Below are 19,126 nucleotides of genomic sequence, written 5' to 3' on the forward strand. Positions count from 1 at the left end.
TGCATACATATTCTCCCTAAAAAAGATATATTGTGTATGTAGAAAATATATGGATAGACAGCATATCTTCTCTATGAAAAATATACAGGCTATATATAGCATATATAGAAAAAAAAAGACAACCCATTTTTTTTTTTGAGTGAGAGACTAAAACTAGAAGCAAAGAAGATATACGAAAGTCAATCACTCATGGAATGGTGCTCAACATCATTAGAGGTCAGATAAACGCAAACCAAAACCACGATGACACACCCACCAGAAGGATTACATCAAGAGACTGGCAACATCAAATGATGAGGAACAATGGAGACTCCCCCACATTACTGGTGGGAGTGCCAAATGGTACAGCCACTTTGGAAAACCAATGGCGGTTTGTTATAAAAGTAAACATACCTCTAGACTGTCTCAGCAATTCCACTACTTGTTAATAACCAAGAGAAACAAAAAGACACATCAACAAAAAGATGGATAATATGGATAATATGATCCTTTTAGTAGCTTTATTCATAATAACAAAAAAACTGGAAACAACCCAAATGTCTACCATCGGGAGAATGAACAAATGGGGTACATCCATAAAACGGAATAAATTATTAATACACACAACTACTTGGATGAATCTCAAAAACATGTTGAGGAACAGAAGCAAGACACAGGAACACACACACTAGATGACTACATTTAGGTGATGTTCCAGACTGGGAAATGCCAGTCTAGGTACAGAAATAAGAAAAGCTTTACTCGAGGAGTCAGGACTGAACAGACAAAAACATTCTGCGTAATGCAACTGTTCCTTATCAACCAAGGGATAGTAACTTGGATGTATACATGTATCAAAACTTACTGTACACTTTACATCTATGCTTATCTCTAAATGTAAACATTATCACCATTTCACAAGTATTTTAAGTGGTGCAAAGATGTTTTTAAAGCTTCTCTCATTTCTTCCTTTACACATGCCAAAACGATCTGAAAATGGCAAGTCTTTTTAAATAACTATGTTAGAAGACAATGGCATAGTTGGCACTAATGTGGCCGCATAACTAAAAAGGATTGATATTTAGTCTTTATAATTAGATCTAACTTGTTTCAAATATAGTGATTTCTCTACATGAACCAAGCAAGAACATTAGTTAAATAAAAGGAGTCACCTAAAATAGGCTTTTCAATCAAAATTAATTAATTGCTTTTAAGTTCTATAATTAAGATTCTAATATAGACCTTCACAGAGCTCCAAGAATGAAGTCATGTGGAAAACTGCAACACACTTTCTGCCGGTCTGAAGCAATGCAGAGCCAGGCGTGCTGCAACACTGGTGGGGCACAGCGCACAGCGGGCTGCTCAGCAACAGCGGGCTGCTCAGCAACACGCAGAGGTTTAGGAAAAGGAGTCCAGGGACTAGGAAGACACCAAAACAGAGGGGTATGTGGCCCATTAAAAATGGTGCTCCTCCCTGAGGACCACACAGTTTATTTAGACTTCTAAAAAAGATGGATGACAAGCCCGCCAAAATCAAATCCTACAAAAGTTGAAATACTAGCAACTTCTACTTCTCAGCACTTAAAACAGTATTATGTACATGAGTTCCCAATAATTATCTCATTGACTAATATTCCACAATGCAGCAGAAAAAAAAAGAAAGACCAAAATATTTATTGCTAGTGTAAAAGACCAGCACATCACCAGCCTCCAGGAAGGACTACTGAAAGTCCTAAGATCAAGAGCATTACAAAGAACCTGCTGTCATCACAAAAGCAAGCAACATAAACAAAGTAAACTAAAACCATCAAGGAAAGGATAAAAAAAGTAAATATACGAATACCTTTTAAAAATATTTTTCAACAGTAAATTTAAATTATGAGATATACAGTTTAAAAATAAATAATACATCTAGCAGATGGTATAAAAAAGATAAAATACTTAATATGGATGAGCTCTTTCTGCTAGAAAGATTCATACTGAAAACAACCCTTAGGAAGTTACATGTGAGAGTGTTAACAGCAAAAAAAAAAAAAAAAAAAAAAAAAAAAAATCACAAGAGTGAAGCAAATGCAACTTCTAGCTCTTTGCCTTCCAAATTGAAGGGTCAGCATTCTCACCACCTTGTGTTTCCCTGTCTCTTCATATTTTAAAAGGAAAGAGAATATTTCTTTACTTATAAAAGTTATTTTGCTTATAGTAAAAAAAAATTTTAAATCAGAAAATATTGGAATACAAAGGCTAAATAATTTCCCCATTTAGCAGTAATCATTATTACCATTTCCATCTGTAACTACATAGACTTATTTTTTTGAGAATTACACACACACATTTAGATCTGCAGTTACAGGGGGAGCGGAAGGGAAGAATTTTATCATCTTGCTCTTTACACTTAATGCATCACGGGCACCTTTCCAAGCCAAACAGAACTAAGACGACACTTGCTATACTGCATTCCACTTTAAGGTTAGACCGTGATTTAGTCTTCTATACATTGGTTCCATCTATTTTCAATGCTGCAAACAAATACTTGATACATATACCTTTGAACACAGATTAATTCTTTTGGATAAATTTGCTAAGGTGGAATTGATGGGTCCAAGGACAAGAGCTTTAAAGCTTTTAATACTGTCAAGAACAGTGAAGAGTGTAAGATTTTACTCTACTTGCAAGCTAACAAGTTAGCTGGCCACCATTTCATGGAAGCTGTAAGAAAGCTAAGACTCTTTGTCAGAAATAAGGAGACTAGGAGAATGTTGTTTGTATCACTAGCAGTAGCATTCTACACCAGCTCCAACAGGCCCCACTCCCAACTGGGCCATGTGAAGAGAGCCAGGTGACCCTGCACACATAGGAGGTTGTGTTACAGGAGGGACCTCACTGCACAGGAAGCCCTGAATGTGTCACAATGGGCAGGAAGCAAGCCTGCCCTTACTCCAGAGGAAGACACTGCATCTGGAGCTGTCAGATACACCAGAATCCTCCAAAAGGTATTCTAGAACAAAGGATAGGCAGTGATCTGTTCACTTTGCTCACAAAACCTGCAGCTAAGCGACGGACCCTCAGAAAACTGTCTCCTGACAATGTTTCCAAAACACTCTCTCAAGTGAATCAGACTACATCTGGTCAATAATTCTGAGGTCTGTCTATATTAAAGTAGATTAAAATTCTCCATTTTCTTTTAATTTTTATTGAATATGTCTTCATACACTCATTGTTCATTTGCTTATTCAAGTCCTGAATTATTGTCTCACATTATTTGTCCTCCTTTTTCTCCCTCCTCCACCACACGAGAGACACTGAAAATCAAAGAAAAAAAAATCACCTTTTTTTCTGGACACATGGACTCACTCTGTTACCCAAACTGGAGGGCAGTGGCGCAATCACAGCTCATTGCAACCTCTGCCTCCTGGCCTCAAGTGATCCTCCAACCCCAGCCTCCTGAGTAGCTGGGACCACAGGTGCCACCACACCTGGCTAATTTTTTGTACTTTTGGTAGAGATGGGGCTTCGCCATGTTGCCCATGTTGGTCTCCTGAGCTCAAGTGACCCGACCACCTAGGCCTCCCAAAGTGCTGGGATTACAGGCGTAAGACACAGCACCCAGCCGGGTCACCATTTTTTATAATAGTCATCTTTTGTTTTAATATTTTAATGAGTACAGTCCAGGAATTGAAGTTAAAAGCACCTAAAACTAGAAGGTACTTCCAGAAGGCACCCGGGCAATGATAGTACTTGTTAACATTCTTATTCTTTAACTGCCTTACAATAAAAGTTTACATAACCATCTTTTGAAAACTGAAATCTACAAAACCTTTCCCTATTTTAAGATATGCTATAGAGTATCAAGGAAGAATAAACAAAATATTGTTATCTAAAAACTAAAATAAATTACAAGGAAAAACGAACAACGAAATTAGTTTTCCAACTTCAAAATACCACAAACAAAAAGGACATGAAATTAAAAGGCACCGAATTCCTTGGTTTCTCTCTCAACTATTTACCACGAGGAATGATCTCCACGCAGTCTTCTAATTCTCTCTCCTTTACTGGCTACTTAGATTTTTCTCAGATGTCTTCTGCCTGAATTACCCCTTTTCAAGTTTAACCTAGGCTGGTGCCAGCTTTGTAATAAAGAGAGTGCTACAGAATACAGTGATGAACAAGCCACACCTAACCTCTACTCTCTGTGTGCTTTTAACATCTTCTTTAGCTTTGTCTTAGTTCCTTGGACATTCTTCCACAACTGGAGAATCTGGGTAAAGAGTTCTTTGTGTTATTCTGTCCTTTCTCTAAGTTTCAAATTATTTCAAATAGCAAGCGAGAAAGAGAGAAGAAAGCACACACACACAATATCAAATTTAGTTTGGTGGAGGGGGAGAAAGGGTATGGGCAAGAAGCGCTTCTGTTTTGTAATGTGCACAGCATACACATTCATCGACTGTCATAGTATTATTTACATTAGGGGGAAAAGGGTAAAGAAAATATTTTCTGGGCTGAGTGTCTAAATCCTTGAAATAACACCTAAAGTAAATGGCCTAAGCCAGTAAATATCAGTTTTCATGGCCTCTTGACAAAAGATGACAACAGTATTAAGAAACACTCTTGTGAAGTTCTCAGGCTGAAGAATGACTTGTGGCTTGCATGTCTGGCCCACAGGAGCTAGTTCTGGGGTAAGAGAACAGCAACCATTGAACTCTACGCCTCACCCCACCTCTCAGTACAAATGGCATCTACCTTTCAAGACCTACCTCAGAGTTCAGAGGTTCACCTCTGCCATAAAGCCTCGTCGACCCTCAATCTCTCTCCCCAGGGGGTTTCCTCGGTGAACTCCTAGCACTGGCTCTGAGCCTCTCTTAGGTGGTTTTACTTTTTTTGTTTTCACATCACAGGTATTTACACGTCTTTTTTCTCCCCTACATTAGACTCCAATTTCCTTGAAAGCAGCAATCAAGCTTCGTCATCCTTACTTCTTCAACACTAAAAATGCACCTAATTACAGAAACCTTGCAGTATTTGTTGTATAATGGTGCAAATTAACCGTTATTGACTAATTAAAAAGAATCACAGCACTGCTTTCAAAGCACTAACATATACGTCACATTTCTGAAAGATTTCCACCCACATCCCCACAAAACATTTGCAACACTCTTAACACTTACAGGGCACACACTATGCGGAAATCACAGCACACCAGAACTCACTTCCCAAGGAGCCTACAAAGATCAGGTTTTTCACTATACACTCACAGTTCAAAGATACGTATCGACTTTCACTAATGCTAAAAAGATGCTCATTTTAAGTCCAGGGGGAAAAACAACAAACTTTTTGACTCTTTTTAAAAGATGAACAAATACCTCTTCAGTTGCAGGAGCAACCTGGGCATCAGTAATCTCATCTAATTCATCTTCAGCCACACAGTCTTCCTGCTCTCGCAGCCCTTGTTGCCCACCACAAGCCTGCAAGTATTCTTCATCCTAACAGCCATTAAAGAGAAAACAAGTTTTTCTCATACAGCTTCGGGGTGGTTTTTTACGCACTTTTCGTCTTTATGATTCATGCTTAATAATTGTAGAAAGTTTTACTATGGTGATTAGCTGACTGAGCACAAAGCACGAGGCCCAGAAACACGTGTTAACGCAAACAAAGCATATCACGCTGGCCCAGCCACCAGAGCGAGTGCCGTGGGCTTCTGCTTCAAACTCCAAGTGCTCTGTCACACAGCTCCTCTGCAAATCAACAGCACGGAAGAGCCACCTAAAGACACGGTGTATGTGCTCTCACAGAGGAGCTTAGCAGCAGGAGGGGGCTGAAATCATGCCCAACTCTATTTTTGTGGCAATGTAAGACAACAAAAGCGCCAGCAATTAAACAGAGGAGATTTTTAAAAATCACATTTAGTATGTTTCTGCATTAGGCCCCCTTCCCAAATGAGAGGAAGAGTCCAGGTTTTGTATGAAACTTAAGGGGTGTATTAGCAAGCAAGCATCCCTTCTGGGTAGATGGAAGAAAGCAGGCAATCTGGCTGGAGACGACCACAACTGTGGAGAAGAAAGAAGGGCTTCTGGTATTGCAACAAGCGACAACATCTGACCCTACTCAGTGGAGGTGGACATCCCAGGGTCCCAGGCTACTTGCTAAAAAATGAACAGTAAAATGGTTCCAAGGCAGACAACCTCAAAGAGTGAACAACCTACAGAAATTTAACAACTACTGCATGGTACATGACAGTCTCATCTAGAACCCCCAAATAAAGCAGCTGTATTTAAGGTGACAAACCACCTTAGTTCCCACAATTCTTTAAAGACAATCTGAACACAATGCATGTCATTTTCCAGAAAACACTGTTAGCGCCCTATCAAAATAAAAACTATCACTACCCATGAATCACTGGAAGCAGGACATTCAGATTTCAAATAAAGCCAAATAAATGATGCTAATCCAAATCTTCAGCCAGTGTACAATGGAGTACAGTCCACACCCCTGGATTCTCACTGGGAAACAAAAATCTGCTACCCTTGACATAAAATGTCAACCTGAAGTTGTTTTTACAGAACAGTAAGGTCTCAATCTATGTTAATTTTAAAGGCCTTAAATAAACTTATTGCACTTAAAGGTAGAAGTCACCCAACAATTTTCTAATATTTTGTTGACTAAACCAATACACACTCCTTACTAATATAAAAGCACACATTTTCAAATGAAATCACAATCCTCTCCCAAGAAGAGCACCAGCAAAATTCACAGGAAAGAACAGCAGAGCTGTGCATCCAGCTTTATTGATATCTCTGGACCTCCCTTTCTTCAGAGGGAACCGCAAACCTTCCCACTGTACATTCTGGGGTTTCATGATTCTACTCCCAGTTATGCACCAAAGCCCCTCCATGTGGCTTTACACGTAGGTTCCAACAGATCCACATTTCAGAGTTCAAGTCTGGCTTTAGAATGGGGGGTTAACAAACCCAAGGGAGAACAAACATCACAGTCATACAAGCCATTTAATAAACTAAAATACCATTGGGGTACACAAAGACACAATCTGCTCATGTGTTCGTTAGTCTAAAGGTGAATAAATCATCTGAGCTTCAGTGACAGCCTCAGAAGACAGAGACAGAGAGGCTCCCACTGCCGAGCAAGATAAGAGTACCTCCCAATTTAATTCTCTGTGTATCTCCTCCTGTCCAAAGAAGCGGCAATTTCAGACCATTCAGACGTTATCATTGTGATCATCATAAAACAAGAAAAGAATGATCACGGCTAGAACACACGTATTAAGATGAACTGACAGTGCTCACAGAGAGACATTTAACTACTACTGCTCAACTTTAAACTTTACAACTCTCCATGAAAACATTAGGACACTTTCAGAACGTCTAAGTTTTTTTTTTTTTTTTTTTTTTTTTTTTTTACTTTAAGACTTTAATTCTGAAAAAAAAAATCATTTTAATGTGGGAGAGTACTGTGAGTATTATTAAACTGCCACCTTTTCTTCTTTTCAAAACTTGAATCTTAGACCACAAGATGTTAGATAATTAAGTTGGATTTTATTACAACTGGGGCCTATGTGTAACCTCAAGTTTGACAATGGAATACAAGAGAAGGAAATTCCTCACTTGGAAATTCTCTTTACAACAAACTCTGCAAGAACACCAAAGTGAAAGAGGACTTCTATGTGGCTGTGCACACGCATCCTTCAGGCACCTTCCATGCTATGATCTGTGCCGCCTAGTACTAAGTTCACAGGCAAGGCCAATGTTCATGATACGGTTTAGCAGTATTTGTGTCCGCAGTGCTTAGACATCAGTAAAGACTTGTTGGACTGCTGAACTTACAGGAGGTAGGAACCCAGGACGATTAGCCAATCATCTTATTTTACTGATGAGTAATAGAAATAATAAAACACTCTAGGCAATAACTAGGCACAATTCTAAAAGATCTTGGTTTAATTTTCAAAAGCATTTGAAATTACAGTGTCTCACTTTAAGGGCATACAAACACACCAGTAAACCAGAAGGCACGTGCCTACACTAGCGAAGGATTACTAGAACAAATTATTACAGGGTTATGGAAATAACAAGTTCCCCATGATGCCTTTTACATGATTCTATTTACCAAAACTACAAACATTTCTCATTACTGTATCTACCAAAGAGCAAATATTAACCAAAAAAAATTAAATCTTAAAACTATTGAGCGCCAGGGACCGTGGCTCATGCCTGTAATCCCAGAACTTTGGGAGGCCGAGGCAGGTGGATAACGTGAGGTCAAGAGTTCGAAATCAGCCTGGCCAACATGGTAAAACCCCATCTCTACTAAAAACACAAAAATCAGCCAGGCGTGGTGGTGGGCGCCTATAATTCCAGCTACTCAGGAGGCTAAGGCAGGAGAACTGTTTGAACCCAAGAAGTAGAGGTCGCAGTGAGTGGTGATCACGCCACTGCACTCCAGCCTAGGCGACAAAGCAAGACTCCGTCTCAAAAAAAAAAAAAGAAAACTATTGAGACACCTAAATACAATCATGACTGGAACTAAATATTCTAAGGTTCCACATAAACAATTAATCCTTTTCAAAATTACTCATACACATGACCAAAATTCAGCAACTTCTAAACTATTTTTTTGAAACGAAAGCTTACTCTGAATAAAGATGTAAATATAGAAAAGCAGAGCTACTCCCATTGCAAATGGGCTCTTTAAGGTCCCAATTTTGCATACTCCTGTCACCATCCCAACAGCCCCAATCACTTGGCCCCCATGGTGTTCCCAAAACCCTAAGATTCTACTACAGCTACTGAGATCACATCCTTCCCTCATAAATTTTGTTACATGCTTATTTTAAAAAACAAATCTCTTTTGATGATGAGTCATTAAAAGATGAGAATCTTACACTAGTACATTTTTTCTTTCTTGTTGGTTCAACTTTGAAAAAAAAAAACAACTACCTACCAAAATAACCTTTCTGAAATAAAAAAATCAGCACAATCTTGCTTCCCGATTATAGATAACGAATTATATGTGACATTTCCTAAACCTCCAATCTCTTTATTCAGGTTTAGACAGTTCTCAGCTACAAAAAGGATGAATGAACAGGACATCAATCACTTTGGAATATTAGCACCTTAAAGATGTCTTTAGCAGGTCAATAATCTTTTCACCTTAGAAGGACTTTATCAGATCTTGTCTAAAGCCTGGATAAAAGCTCTGCATTAAGTACTCCTAACAATTGACAGTGTATCCCCACAACACAAAGCTGTTTTCTTCCTTAGGGTACAATCCTCAAGGTCACGATTCTTTGCAGCCTTCCAGAATGACAAAGGAGCATTACCTCTGGCCAAACAAGCTGTCAACACAAACTTTGTCATAGCTCAGATAAAGAAACTGGCAGACAGTGATAATAAGGTCTAATTTCCCCTCCCTCCCAAGGGAGGTAAATAGATTTCAAATCAGTCTAGAAGCCTATGCATGGGAAGCCAGGTTATCTTTGGCCATACAAAGGAGAAAAGACTCACTGTAAATTCATCTAAAGGTTCATTGATTTCGATGTCTAACACTTCATCGGTGTAAAGTTGCTCCTCCTCTGGCTCCTCCACATATTCTATTTGGTCTTCTGTCAACTCAGCTTCGTGGCCTTCATACTGTCCTTCTTCTGGGTACTCTTGAGTATACAATTCTGATCCATCAGATTTGTGATAAACCAGTTCATCCTCTCCTTGTTCTTGTTCGTACTCAGACTCCTGTTCTCCAGATTGGTCGTTAGTGTTGTCGGACAGTTCAAATGATGTAACCATGCCAGATGTAGCATTCAGACTAATTGTAACACCCTGAGAACTAGAGAGGACAAAAATACAAAAAAAAAAAAAAAAAAAAAAAATAGCCAATGAAGAGAGGAGCTCAAAACTAAATCATTATATAAACAGCTGTTACAAAGATTTAAACTATGACTGGTAAAAAGTTATTCCAGTTACTGACAAATGCACATTAACTCCAACAGTACTCAAAGTGCTATGCAGAGCCGTGCCCTAAGCCCTTAATGCATACAGCAGAGCTAACTGTGCTATATGGAGCTGGCCACAGACTGGCAATGCATATAGCGCCTCTACTTATCATCAGCGGCAGGTTATTTGACCAAAAGAATTAAATCAACCACAGATGAAACACATCTGACTGGCAAAAGTCCAAGACTGGAATCAAATAGACTATATTTCATTCTAATTTACAGAATGAAATAGAAACTGCTAAGATTTCAAAGTAAAAACAGGAGTATTATTCTATAAGCAGAAAATCAGAGTTGGAATTTTAAGAGCAATTTTTCTTCTTTACATCTATGATACAAATTATAAACTCCTGTTTAAGAAAATCAAAATATTAAAAATTTGTGTGAAAATACATTTCAGTGTTCAAATAGATAAATTTATATTAGTCACAAATATCTTTAAAAATTGTTCATAATTTCTAAGTAAAATAACAAAGGTTTTGAAACTGCAAAAAAATCATGTTCCACCTATTAAATCATAACAGTTGCACAAACAATAAGGTGCAAGATAACATTTCCCATGCAAGATGGTGCAGATAAATCTATGTTCACACATAGCACCCAATCCTAACAAAAAATTAATACACCTCTTAGACTTCAAGATACTGTGGCTAAAAAACTTCAATGATGTATTTCTAAAAGGCAATCTAACTCAAAAGATCAAAATATAACAATGATGTCAAAGAATGGAATTGGGAAATTTATCTGACTGGTAGAATAATTTAAAACTTATTTTTACCTATAAAAATTACTTTATGTTAGAAAATGTTACAAATCCATGGCTCAATAATAAATGGCATATATTCATTAATTACATTTATAACCAAGAGCTTGTCTACATTTTCCCGATGTTTCCTCATGAAATTAAAAAAATTATTCCACCTACCAGAGTGTCTCTCTCCTCGTATAATATAGCTTACTATATGTCAACAACAGAAAGATATTCATCGTACCAGTCAACTAGAGTCTAAAGTATCACCTCTCAAAGTGTCCAAAATAGTAATTCAGTAAATGATATCAATAAACTGGCTAAAATGAAAACAAATGCAGCAACATCAAACTGCAGAAGAGTTAAGAGTTCTAGGCCACTGCCCTCCACCCAAATAAAGCAATCTTTAAAAGAGCAGTAGATATCCGTACTAAATGTTCATAACCTGCACTGAACAGAACTCACAAAGATCATTAAATGAAAGACCTACTGATTTTTTCTTTTTGAGACGGAGTTTCACTCTGTCTCCCAGGCTGGAGTGCAGTGGCACCATCTCGGCTCACTGCAACCTCCGCCTCTCAGGATCAAGCAATTCTCCTGCTTCAGCCTCCCGAGTAGCTGGGACTATAGGCATGTGCCACCGTGCTTGGCTAATTTTTAGTAGAGACAGGATTTCACCATGTTAGCCAGGCTGGTCTCGAACTCCTGACCTCAAGTGATCTGCCCGCCTCAACCCCGCAAAGTGCTGGGATTACAGGCGTGAGCTACAATGCCTGGCCAAGAACTACTGATTTTAAACAGCTGCTCTGTTTACAGAACATCCATATGGCTTCTACAGTTACTACTAGTATTCCATTTAGAATGTAATCATGTGTTAAAGATATAAGGCTACATTATTCAATTACATTCCATTATAATTATAAGTAACAGTTCCTATCAATCTAGTTAAATAAAGAACATTTATAATGAGGTAATATTGAGTACCTGAAATTTTCTTCATCTTCATTATCACTCTGCAAAAGATCATCATTTAGCTCTTCATCTGACAAATCCGACTGATTCTAATTAAAATAAGAAATATAATGTGTGTCACTTCCATAAAAAGACTTGTTACAAAGTACAAAATTACATTGACTGAATTGTTTCTAGCCTTATATTAAAACGTTTGCCACCCAAAAGGCTTTGTAGTCACCAGAGGACAATCAAGAGATCCCACACAAGGCATGTGGATCCCTCCTGGGCTCAGCTTCAGGTGCCCAGGCAAACTAAATGTAAAAACAGCAAGTATAATGATCACATTTATTCTCACACAAAAGAGAAAAGGTGAGAAGTTCATTGGTGGAGGCTTACAAACAAATAATATCTTCTTATAATACACAAAAAGTAAGATATCCTTAAGGTACTACTAAATTTAATGCTAATATCCAAAACCTAAAGATTTTTTAAACGACATAAAAAGTGTAATTTTAGAAATAAGATTTTAAATAATTCAATCACTAAATTGAAATAAGAGACTATAATAAAACTTTGGTTTTTCCAATACAGATCACATATGAAAACAAATGTTAGCAGCTCAGTTCCCCACTCCTGTTCTTGATGGTACTCCTACCTATAAGCATAGAGAGCCTAGCTATTCTGTCAAGAGTTCCAGGTTTTGTTAGGTTATATATATTTGAGCATCTTAGGAATAGGTTTGGGGGAGGTGTTAGTCACACTTTCACACTACTTATTCACACTACTTCACACTTTCTTCCCTTTTTAAAATTACTTATATGTAGAAATGGTATATATAAATTACTACTCCCTTCACAAAAGACAGACAAAGCCACACACACACACTGTCATACACACATATTCATTATTAAAAAGTAAAGACAGAAAAATCAACTTGGTTTTCTACTTAAAGGTGAACAAACAAGCAGTCTTTTCCTGGTAGTTACACCTAATAAAAACTTATCTGTATACTTTACTACAGTATTTCTGATAGCCAAAAATAATCAATCTTATTAGTACTTCTTAGTCGCATGGGACTCAACCTCAACACTGACACCACAATAAAATAAAAATAAAATAACACAGGCCACATACTCAGTTTATCTGCAGAAGGGAGAACAGATATGTGTGATAACAAAACAGACTGCTTAACTGACAGAAAATGAAGTTTCTGGCTGGACGCAGTGGCTCACGCCTGTAATCTCAACACTTTGGGAGGCCAAGGTAGGTGGATCACTCAAGGTCAGGAGTTCGAGACCAACCTGGCCAACATGGTGAAACCCTGACTCTACTAAAAGTACAAAAAATTAGCTGGGCATGGTGAGGGGCGCCTGTAGTCCCAGCTACTCAGGAGGCTGAGGCAGGAGAATTGCTTGAAACCGGAAAGTGGAGGTTGCAGTGAGTCACTGCACTCTCTAGCCTGGGAAACAAGAATGAAGCTCCCTCTCAAAAAAAAAGAAAAGAAAAGAAAATGACATTTCCATTAGGTGACCATATAATCTGTCATCCATTTCTGAGATTGAAAGGAGATGCCATTATGAAAGTGAGAGCTATGAGTCAGGCGAACCACAGACAAACCTCGGTTTGGCTGTCCAACTCAGTAAATAAAACTTCAGGAAATCTTTAAATATTAATTCGATGAGAGACAAATTTCATTTGAGAGGCTGCTTCTCTGAGCTTTTTAGTAAAACTCTTAGTATTTGTCAAAAATCAATGAGCCAAGAATGCACCAAGCAAACAGAAAGGGAATCTGTGCTGTGTTGCGCCCTCATGGGAGTCGCATCTCCCATTGAGGATTCAACTTTCCTCTCTGACTTTTAAACCTACTGACAGACACAGGAGGCAATAAGCACAATATCCGCTTCACTGAAAAAGCTGGAAAGGAGAGCTAGGCTACAGCTTTGAGGCCAAAGCTGATTTCAACACATCCTAAAGAACTGGAGTGAACAGTTTTCTCGTGCTCCAGAGGGTTCTGCTCAGGATGGTCTGCAGGAAAGCAGGGCCACAGATCCCAAGATATGAAGATAAAGTGGCCACAGATGCCAGTGAAATCCTTTCTCCCAATCTTTCCAAACAGGTCATTTCTCCCATGGGGAGAGAAACAAATATGAAAGAGAAAGAATAGTTCTCTCCAATACTCCCAAAAACATAAAACCTACATGGAATAGCCAGAGTTTAAAAACAAGAAGAAAATGGTTCCCAAAACATTCTCCAACACAGACATCTATGAAACGGAGCCACCTCAATGTATCAGGAGAATGTCTGTCCAACACAAGTTGATGAAGGTAAATACAAAAGCTAAAGAAGGAACTGCAAGCTGGCAGCCAACTTCCACCTCACTCTTACCCACTTTCTAAAAGCTCTAGCCTGGTCACATCAGCCTGCTTTATCCTAAATTCGAAACCTTAATTATATACTTAAAACTGAGCCCTAACAACCTTCTTGACATGAATGAACTTGTCCCTGACAGTCTGACCCATGTGCCATCCTCAGAACTATGCACCTGCCTCATGCTGTCTGTGCCGCAGGAGTCTTTCCAGGCAAAGGCTCCAAATTGTGCATTTCGTGGGGACCCCAGTGGGAGAAAACAATTTTTCAGGCAGCCGGTGTCCTCACCACGTGAACTCCACTCACAGACCCTGCAGTAACTAACTCGCTCTCACTAGAAATCAAATAAATAGAAATTAAGCCAACCAGAAATCATTTTTCATCTATCACACTGAAAAGATTCTTTTTAAAAAGTGGTATCGAACAGGGAATGGAAAAGTGAGGGCAATGCTTATTCCCTGCTGCTAGGAACAGAAGTGGATCAAACATTTCTGGAAAGCAACTTGGCAATACAAGAACCATGAAATGTTTCCACCCTTAGGCCAGAATTCCTCTTTATAGAAACCTCCTAAGAAAAAAATTCCAAAAGCATAGTAAGACTTGTCCATTTAAATATCACCATAATGCCTGAGATTTACATAACATAATTCAGGAGGTAGGGAGTAAGTACATAAACAGGAAGCAAAACAGCCTTTAACTGAAAATTACTGAGGCTGGGCGACTGACACCTGAAAGTAAACGATACCGTTCTCTCTTATTTTGTATATGCTTGAGATTTTCCACAAAAAGGTGTTTTAAAAAAAGTCATAAGCAATGAGCTGGAAACAACCTCAATGTACACAGGAGTGACTAGGTATACTGTAGCATCTACAAACGTTGAATATTATGTTGCCATTATAAAATATTTTAAAATAACCCTAATGACAAGGGGGAAATGCCAATGACACAATGTTAAATTAAAAAGAAGTAATGTTTTATATCTGTATTTCAATTTTTTTTTTTTTTGAGACCAAGTCTCACTCTAGCCCAGACTAGAGTGCAGTGGCGTGCAACCGCAGGAGCGCTGCAACCTCCACCTTCCAGGTTCAAATAAGCCTCTCGAGTAACTGGGACTTCAGGTGCATGCACCATGCCCGGCTAATTTTTGTATTGTTAGCAGAGACGGGGTTTCACCATGCTGGCCAGGCTGGTCTCCAACTCCTGACCTCAGGTGGTCCACCTGCCTCAGCCTCCCAAAGTGCTGGGATTACAGGCGTGAGCCACCACACCCGGCTTATATTTCGGTCGTATTTAAAAACACATGGGAAAAGAACAAAAGACAGGTGACAAAATGTTAGTCACGACTGTTTACATATTTTTCAGGCTTTCTTTTTTTATATATTTTCAATGCCTTGTTTCCTATAAGGTACAAAGCATTTATTTTATGTTAGGAAAGAATAAAGAGGAAATGAGAGAGACACATCTCCTGTTCCAAAGTAAACACACTTCCAAAATGTCCAAAACAGATGCAACCCTGCCACTGAGATGTCGGAATGCACTGTCACTGGGCTTGCTCCAGTTCCAGCCCAATGTGAGCAACTTACGACAATCAACTCAACTGAGAAAAGTAGGATGACTTTCCCCAGAACAGTCAGCATTACAGTCCAAACCAAATAGTATTTCTCCATCTTTACTGATAACAGTCCTGACCCCAAAGCTTTTATGAGAGGAGGTCACGTGTATTAAAAGGGAATTATTACAGCTTTCTGGAAAGAAACACAGGGCAAACCGTGATATGAGGCTTGCCTAGAGATAGAAATCTAACTTCATGTCAAAGTATTTTACTACATTTAAACCTTTTAACATCTAATTGTTATTCTCCATTAAAGCATCTTAAATACAAAGAAAAAAGTAGCCACTTTAGGTACAAAAATACAAGTGAGAGCACCTCAAAGAGTGTGCAAAATAATTCCCCCATACAGGATAAAAACAGGAGCCTTTTCCCCCAGTGACCATGACAAAGAAGGACTGAGCATCCCACCCCTACTCCAGACATCACACTACAACACAGACCAAACACGAGGCTCTCTCACAAGGCTCTCACGTCAACTGATACGGATGCATTTCCGTTTACTCGTATTGAATCAGGTGGATTTACAACTAAGCACACTAACTCTGTGTTAGAAGTGATGACAGAGCCATCTAAAGGAAGGAAAGTTGGGTGAGGTCAAAGCCAGGCCACCTGCAGGCTGATGATGCAGTAATAACACAGAATGCAAAGTGGCTTTAAAAGAATTCTAAAACGCATTCACGCATTAAAGAAAATGCTAATAATGCAATATAGTAAGTTACAAGAAAATGGCAAAACTGGTCACTTTTTTTTTTTTTTTGAGATGAAGTCTCACTCTGTCACCAGGCTGGAGTGCAGTGGTGCAATCTCGGCTCACTGCAGTCTCCACCTCCCAGGTTCAAGCAATTCTCCTGCCTCAGCCTCCCAAACTGCTGGGACCACGCCCAGCAGACTACAGGCATGCACCACCATACCTGGCTAATTTTTGTATTTTTAGTAGAGACAGGGTTTCACCACGTTGGCCAAGATGGTCTCCATCTCTTGACCTCATGATCCACCCGCCTCACCCTCCCAAACTGCTGGGACCACGCCCGGCCTGGTACTTCTAGTAAGAGATCTTAACTGTATCACAAATGAGATTAAAAGGGAAATCTATTAAGATGTGATAAATCAGTCAAAAGATGTGAACTTACCGCACTTCTTGAAATACAGATTTATACCACTAATATTATTGATAAATTTTAACCTAAAAGAATAATAGCTTGAGGCCGGGCGCAGTGGCTCACATCTGTAATCCCAGCACTTTGAGAGGCCAAGGCGGGTGGCTCACAAGGTCAGGAGATCGAGACCATCCTGGCTAACATAGTGAAACCCTGTCTCTACTAAAAATACAAAAAATTAGCCTGGCGTGGTAGCAGGCGCCTGTAGTCCCAGCTACTCGGGAGGTTGAGGCAGGAGAATGGCGTGAACCCAGGAGGCGGGGCTTGCAGTGAGCGGAGATCGTGCGACAGTACTCCAGCCTGGGCAACAAAGCGAGACTCTGTCTCAAAAAAACAAAAAAATTAAGCCTAAACTATCTTGATAATGAGAACAGGAAGTGTTTTTAAACAGTTAATAAAATTTTAAAAATGTAGTATTTCACTTTCTTGCTTTACATTTCTACTTTTACATGTTTTATAATGTCCGAAATATACTGGTAGGGTTCTGTGTGTGTGTGTATATATATTTCGTAAACTGAATTACAGTGTATATATACATATATATACTGTGTATATATATACACACCCACAATATATATAAATAGATATACAAAATTTTTACTTCATCAAAAAGATTTAGAAAAACCTACATTAGGTTTTAGACTTCTATTTATTTTAATGTTTATTATATTTGAGTATGTTTACCTTTAAACTTATCTCTGAATGCCTCCAAAAAGTGACATCCGGAACAAGTATGCAAAATATTAACCTCCAAATGTTACCTTCTGTTATGGCAAGGCACAACTTTATGTTAACGCTGTCATAATCCAGTAACTGCTAGAATGCCTTGGACAAAGTAGGAACTAATCTTCAAGGATTTATTTCTTGAGTTATAGTTACCAGAGAATTTACTAATAAACAGTCAATTCCTTGTGCACTTAAAAAATAATTCAGTTTACAAAATTTTTATCTATACCCAACTTTCCAGTAATGAAACCCATGTATAGTGATTACTGCTATATGTTAAGTACAATTAAATGACTATTATTTCATCTCGGGACACAAACTTCTTACCTTTTTGCCAGATAGTAAATCTTCTCCAAGTAAATCATCTTCAAGTTCACTTGGGAGAAAAAAAGAGACATGTCAATGATTATTCCCATTAAGACTTGCAAGTCTGTAGGTCACTTGGGAATTTACCAAGAACTCTACAGCTCAGGTACCTTTTTTTTTTTTTTTTTTTTTTGAGACAAAGCCTCAACCCAGTCGCCCAGGATGGAGTACAATGGTGCAATCTCGGCTGACTGTAACCTCTGCCTCCCAGGTTCAAGCAATTCTCCTGCCTCAGCCTCTCAAGTAGCTGGGATTACAGGCATGCGCCATCACGCCCAGCTAATTTTTTGTATCTTTAGTAGAGACGAGGTTTCACCATGTTGGTGAGACTGGTCTCAAACTTCGGACCTCATGATCCGCCTGCCTTGGCCTCCCAAAATGCTGGGATTACAGGCGTGAGCCACCACTCCCGGCCAGCTCGGATACCTTTACATTAAGTTTGCTATACTTTCCTTTTTCTTTATTAATAATAAAAATGTATTTTCGAATGCACAGAGAACATTTTACCTTTTAAGTATGGGGAGGCTTTGCTATAAATAGTGCCTCACTATACTTCTCATCTTAGTTTTGCACCTTAATATGGGATTTTAATCTCTTGGGCCTGTTGAATAATCAGTAAAAGCAGAAACTGGAATATAGTAAGTCATATCTAAGCTTTCTCCTATCTTTAAAAACCTTAATGAAGAAGGAAAAGATACACAATATAATTAATTAGGAAGATCAAAACCAAAACCACTAGAGACAGTTTGACATTCATCAAACCAACAGAAAGCGAAAAAAATAAATTTTAAAACCGAATGAGAACATAAAATCAAATCACAGTAACTAAGGGAATTAGCTTTGTATAACATGGATGTCCTATCAGTGATTTGCAATTTTTTCCAGCATACTTCTGTTTTAAATGATTAGAAGCAGGCTTTCTCCCTATTTCTACAATTAAAACAGAAACCCTTAGCAAATAAAAAAGCTGAAAACATTTTCCACTGCATTTATTAGAAACAAGACGTTTTTAGTTGATAAAAATGGCTACCACTGGATTATGTTTTTAATTCTGGGGAAATCAATCTCTTGGAAGCAAGTATCACTAAAAGCCAACATAGAGAAATGTACAAAGAGGAAATACAATTAGATGGACTTTAGTTCTAGGTGCAAATACTCATGGAGATTTAACTGCATCAATATTCTTATTAGAATTGCCACTTTATTTTTTAAGGGGGGGCTCT

General features: G+C 38.5%; 1 protein-coding gene across 7 annotated transcripts in view; it reads right to left on the reverse strand.

Moving 5' to 3' along the window:
- The window catches only part of LOC105474964 (RNA binding motif protein 33), a 133,904-nt gene that overhangs the window by 86,986 nt on the left and 27,792 nt on the right, over window positions 1–19,126 (reverse strand). For 5 of the 7 annotated variants that reach the window (XM_011729908.3, XM_011729913.2, XM_011729907.3 and 2 more), the window contains exons 3-6: window positions 17,865–17,913; window positions 11,706–11,782; window positions 9,489–9,807; window positions 5,337–5,456 (exon numbers count right to left, since the gene is read on the reverse strand). In XM_011729908.3, the coding sequence (XP_011728210.1) occupies window positions 5,337–5,456; window positions 9,489–9,807; window positions 11,706–11,782; window positions 17,865–17,913 (565 nt within the window). The remainder of the gene's footprint in view (window positions 1–5,336; window positions 5,457–9,488; window positions 9,808–11,705; window positions 11,783–17,864; window positions 17,914–19,126) is intronic. The other 2 variants (XM_011729912.3, XM_011729909.3) reach the window with 1 other exon arrangement.

This window comes from Macaca nemestrina, chromosome 4 (assembly GCF_043159975.1).
Source record: "Macaca nemestrina isolate mMacNem1 chromosome 4, mMacNem.hap1, whole genome shotgun sequence".
Lineage (NCBI taxonomy): Eukaryota > Metazoa > Chordata > Mammalia > Primates > Cercopithecidae > Macaca > Macaca nemestrina.